Source organism: Hyperolius riggenbachi, chromosome 1 (genome assembly GCF_040937935.1).
Source record: "Hyperolius riggenbachi isolate aHypRig1 chromosome 1, aHypRig1.pri, whole genome shotgun sequence".
NCBI lineage: Eukaryota > Metazoa > Chordata > Amphibia > Anura > Hyperoliidae > Hyperolius > Hyperolius riggenbachi.
Window position 1 is genome coordinate 425,395,071 of NC_090646.1, and position 6,000 is coordinate 425,401,070.

At 43.9% G+C, this 6,000-nt stretch overlaps 1 protein-coding gene across 2 annotated transcripts in view; it reads right to left on the minus strand.

The window, feature by feature from the left end:
- TLE1 (TLE family member 1, transcriptional corepressor) overlaps positions 1–3,898 on the minus strand; it is a 79,828-nt gene extending 75,930 nt beyond the window's left edge. For both annotated transcript variants that reach the window (XM_068236868.1, XM_068236860.1), the window contains exons 1-2: positions 3,055–3,898; positions 585–685 (exon numbers count right to left, since the gene is read on the minus strand). In XM_068236868.1, the coding sequence (XP_068092969.1) occupies positions 585–685; positions 3,055–3,078 (125 nt within the window). In that variant the 5' untranslated portion in view covers positions 3,079–3,898. The remainder of the gene's footprint in view (positions 1–584; positions 686–3,054) is intronic.
- Positions 3,899–6,000: the final 2,102 nt, after the last annotated feature.

A 6,000-nucleotide genomic window follows, 5' to 3' on the forward strand; every position in this document is an offset into this window, starting at 1 on the left:
ATGACAGTAGAATCTGCCTGTGCAGTGTGCTGCACAGAGATTAACAAAACCATTCATAGAGGCAGTATCGACTAAGGCTGCAACATAGTGCATTAATCAATACTGCCCAATCAATAAGTCCATCTGAAAGCGCTGACCAGGAAATGGGTTGGGCCCGGGTGTGTGAAACCAGAGAAGTCAATTCTGGTGATGTCACAGCTCAAATCTTGAAGTGTGGTTCCTGCTGCGTGATAACTACCACTGCATAACTATCCAGTGACATGTACACAGTCCAACATGCTGGCACTAACTATTTGTGCACGATTGTAAGGAAGACTGTTTGAATACAAAAAGCCTACAAATATTTGCACTGTATCTGGCTTTTCGAACACAAAAGGGAAAGGTCTTATTACGTCATGCTTTTTCAAAAACCTTTTGATGCATGTTTACATGGTAAAGAAATGCTAAGAGTATTTGTTTTAATAAATGAAATAAGCTTTTATTTAGTGCAATGTTTCCCAAAAGGCTTTCCACAAACTTTGAGCAATGCAATATATCATGAAAGTGCCACACTGGAAATGGATGACTGAAACGGAAATGCACACCTGTGATACTGAGCTTGTAGAAACTGAAATTCCTCCTTAATCCGGTCCAAGGATTCTGGGATGGTGAATTTAAATGGCTGGCCTGCAGCCTGGTGTGGCGTCTGGAAAACCAAAAGACAGGAATGAAATTAAATATTAAAACAAAAACTTCAATACAACTTCCACTTGAATGATACTCAAGGCAAAGCAGACATAATACCCTGCAGTCTTATTCCCATAACGGTTTCATAGAAGTCACCAAGAAATGTTTCCATTTTATTTGCCAAGCAAAGCAGACTTCTCATTACCTCCTCCAAGCCCCAAAAGAACAATATAGTATATGCAGAAAGCATTTTTTGTTTTGTGTGTGTGTTTTACTACATGGGGAATAGGTGTGATCATTTGTTTTAAACTTCACTCCATACCAAATAGAGATTAACAGCTCTCTAAGAAATAATAGTATCCAAAAACATTAGTATAGACAGTAGGCCTCACCTTCATGGATAAATATAGCTGCAGCACACACCCCTAATGACTCTGGATAAACTGACAATTACATTAATCCAGTGAGACAAGATTCACTTCTAGAAGTGGCTAGTTGGGCCAAGGGTAAATAAAATTGTATGACAAGGCTCATTAGCTATGTATCCTTCAGTAAGTGTAACAGCCCTACAAGAGACTGTACCAAGAGGCTAGGTAACAATGTAAACATTGACTCTATGCTCTAAAACTTGCTTGCAGTAATACAATATAGCAAGTTACAGTGCATATGTGTAATAAAACGTCATTTCCAAAACCATTGTATATAATAGATCAGAAAACACTTTGCTCTTTTCACATTTGCCTCAAAGTACAAAATATATATATATATATATATATATATATATATATATATATATATATATATATATATATATATATATATATATTTTAACATAAGGATAGGCTGTTAAAGTGGTGTCTATAAAGAGCACCCCTATGAATTAATCTTTATAGCTTCTGGGAAAAGGAGTGCTGCTTATAAAATGCTGACCATAGCTAATTTCCCTGGAAACATTAATTCAGGTGCAGGAATTGGGCAACAAATAATCTGATATGTTGATGCAACCTTATAATACATTGGCAACAGTTTATAATAAATGACTGTTGTGACACATGGACATTGATAGAAGATTTTATTGCACTTTGTATCAGTGTGCAAGACAGTGGCCTAGTACTCCTAATCAACTGATGAAAGCATGGGTCATGCTAACATATAAAGTCATATCAAAACACCATTCTTTAGTCGTCCTGCACTAAAGCAGTCTACCGTTTCATATTATTTTAACCTTTCCATCAATCTTTATGTAAACAAATGTTTTTTGCTGCTTCAGCATAGCAAGTGCTAAGCTGAAGAAACACTGTACTGAGAGTTTCCTCTGTCAGTTCTTCAACATAGTTCACTAGACATCTGACAGTTACAATTTGTGGTCAAATATTCATCCTTAAGCCAAGTATGCCAGATTTTTCATATCACTACAAAGATGTGACCAACAAAGACATAACAGACTAACTAGGGGGCAGCAGACAGGCAAGGGGCCGTGTCCTCCCCACGTGGGGCTATCGTCTTAGAAAAAAAAAACCTTGGCATCTGTAGCAAACAGGAAGTGGAGTATAACCGGCAACCACCAAACTACAAAACGGCAGCAAAATAAGCTTTTAAACAAGTGGAAGAAAGTTCAAAAACCAAGAGCATTTCAGACACTTCAAGAACATAGAAAAATGGTGGGCGGCATGTGGCATACATAATGAGGCTTCCCCCAGCTTCTGCCTCCCAACAACTTGGAGAATTGAACAGATGGCAGACATGTGAGCATGAGATTTATGTTAAACCACTGGCTAGTAAAGGGGGGGGGGGGGGGGGAGAGAAAAAACGTTCACAATAAAACAATCTGCTTTCTGTGTGCACCAAGCCATTAACACAAGACCCTATATAGTCTGTGATCCATGCCAGCTATCATAAGCCATATACTCAGCAGACAGAACACAAAGAACTAGTAAAGTATGACAGGAGGACAATCTGCAAGAGCTAGGTAGCCAATGCAGTGGTTTGACTACAGGGGAGCAAACCCTGCTCTACCCCAGGAAGGTCCAAAGCTGTGCCCCCCCCCCCCCCCAATCTTCCTATCCTCCAAGGAAGACCTCCATCTTTCAGATCAGGACTTTGTGGCCACCCTTGTTTTATGACCGCTGCAAGATGGGCCCTTGGGCTATGGAGGTCACCAAAGGAAGGGATGTGAAAATGGGAGCCCCATCAAAGTTTTGCTGGGGGCCCCTGAACCAGTGAATGCACCTAAACCTGCTCACAGCTGGCAATGCTGTCTATTCTACTCCTGGCAATACAAGCACATTGCTCCATCACTCCAGAGCTCTTCTATTGGATGCAGAGTCCCATACAAGAGCAGAGATCGTGTAAAGTCCAGCAAGCATCCTGCCAAGGAGCTCAACTCACCGGGTGTCTGCTCTGGGGAAACATGGCTCTCCCAGCCGCAGCTTTGCACCTCTGCAGCTCAATTCTCGGGGGCTTTTAGCAGCAACTCCTGGGTGACAGCTGGGTGCCGGCTGGATGGGGCAGTGATGTGCGGCCACTATGCACAGCCGCCCCGCATCCTGCTGCTGCCACCTCCTCCTTTCTTCAGGGCGTCCTTTGTCTCCGCAGCAGCGCCCGGGACGCTCCGTCCTGCCCGCCCGCCCCGCACTGCAGCTCTAGCAAACTTTCCCGGCCAGGCTTAGGATGGAAGCAGCAGATAAATCCCACGGATTGTGTGTATCCGAGATAAGAAGCGTCTCCCGCAGAGGAAGCCAAGCTCCGGCAGAGGATCAGCAGCGGCCGCCGCCCGAGGGACACATGGAAGCAGGGCGCCTAGCTGGGCTGGGGGAGAAGAGGCAACCACAGGCTGGGGGATCCGTACACATCCAGATGGAGGGGGCTGCTGCTGGGAAATCCTGTGCGGCCGGCGCCGGGACACAAAAAGCCAGCACAGCCGCTCACACAATAACAGCCACTTAAGTTCCGAGGGCTAATTGGCAGTTCCGCCCGCTCCTCCCCGCCCGTCTTCTTCCAGGACACTTTGGAGCGCACAAAGCAGCGCAAAGTTCCCAGCACGTCAGTCAGCACAAGCTCCGGGGATCGCTCCGGTGCGGCACCAGCTGCTCGGCCACTGCCAGCTCCGCGTACGGGACACAAACGTCTCGGGCCGCCTTCGCCTTTCCACAACTGGTTACATTAACACGCGGTTTCACACTCCTCCAGCTAACCAGAACCCTGCCCCGCCCTAGCCATGCTAGGCAATACGCTTCGCCTCCAATCGCCGAGCCGCGTACCCAACGTGGGGTCGTGACGTGTTCTCCACCTACAGCCAATAGCGAGCCTCCCCTTGTCGTTTCTGGGGACGCCTCGCACCCGGGCTGTAGGGCGCTAGTACGAGCCAATGAGGATGTGGAGAGGCGTGACTAACTGCCAGAATGAGTGGGCTGGGCGGCGAGATGGAGAAGTAGCTGCCTGCCTGTCAATCAAAGTAACGTGGGGAGAAGAGCGTCAAGCAGCCTGTGTGTTTCTAATGCTGAAATATACGCTCGTGTATTTATGGGAGTATTTATGTGGATAGCATGCTACGTGCATATAAATAGATGAAAAGAGAGACGGCTAGAAAGTCCATTTTTTTCTGTTCCTCCTCATCATTTGAATATGTATGGCTGTGTTACGGATTTATTGATGCTATCGAGACAATGGTGTGTGCGTATTGCATACATATCAATATAAAAATGTGTACATATACACACACTCCTGGTGTATGAGGGAAACACATCTAAAGGCTTCTGTTACCATATGTCTGTAGCATCAGGGCGCAAAAGATGATATATTGCATAGTAAGTGTGTTACCGAGCAATGTATGCAAACCGAGCAATGTATGCAATTTTGGGAGTGGTGCAAACATAGGTGTATGGAATTTATGCAACACTGTATGCGTCACTTTGCACTGAAAACATGCAGTGCGACTTTCATCACTGTTGCAGTGCAATCCTATTTCTGTGGATGTGCACTGCAACGGATCTAGGGTCTGGTGCACTTTATGCCGTAAAGTTGCCTTGCACAGGTAGCGCACAGCGATTTTATCAATACTAACGCTGCTAAGACACTGCTCATTAACGCTATGTGCATTATTGCGTTAATGCCCGCATTGCACGGCAACACGCGTTACACCACATATTACCACATGATTACCATAGCAACGCGCCCGTTAACCCGGTAACTATGGATTGTCAGGAAAATGCAAATAATTCCGAGTTGATGCAGGATTATTCAAATTCTACATGTGAATTAATGCAGTTTGAAAATGGACCTATCAAATTTAACCTTGGTGGGATTTGATTGGTCCAGTTTCAAGCCGCATAAATGTACATACTGAATTTGCACAATCCTGCGTCAACTCGGAATTATTTGCATCACATTGATCATCCCTACCGGTAACACACATGACATGACACTAATGGGTTAACTGTTCTCGCAGCAATAGTACCCGTAAAATTGCCTTGTGCTATGTGCACATGGCATCGCTAGCAGTGTATCCGTGACGATGCAGTAAATAACTTCCCATTTTCTTCTGTGCAGACCACTGAAGCCATTGCTCACACAGAATGCAATGGCAAATGGTAATATAGGCTCCTGTAGGAAACATACACACAGTTTAGTTTTGTTGTGCAGCCTTTGTATGAAATGTGGTGGGCAGCATAGTTTATACTTTATATCCTTGTAAATTACTGGATGATCTGTTATTTATACTTCACATAGCATGATGAAACCTACTTTTTCCAACTCGCCTATAGAACTGCAGTAGAGATGTTACCGCCATCAATTACAGAGATAAGTGTGTTTAAATCAAGAAACACAGCGTCTCTGCTTCTTTGAAACCAAGGGCATTAATTGCTTGGGAAATCCAACTTGAGCAAAAACATAACACTAAAAACTTAAAGACTAATTAAAACATATTTAGCCTATATTAGTAATAATCCTCCAGAACGAGGAATAATATAGTGATTTATGCCTCTGTTGCTTTATAGGCCTTCTGTTAGGCTTCAGGCCTTCCGCGCCTACACTTTAGCTATTAATAATTGCACACGTGAACCTGAAATCACTATATGGAATAATAAATTATATAAACAAGGACGCTTTTGCTGCTCTTACTAATAGCAATATGTAAAGTTAGTACCTTGTATTTACTGATAGCCTTGCTCCTGTCATGCTATCATCACAATGATGTGTGATATTACCAAGGCACTGGGCTGTACTTAGAGATCATGCAAACAAAAGACTACAAAGAGCCTTTGCATTCCCAGGCCAGACAGCTTATCAAATGGGTTAAACATTTGCATTCTGTTTATTTTAGGGGAATTTTTA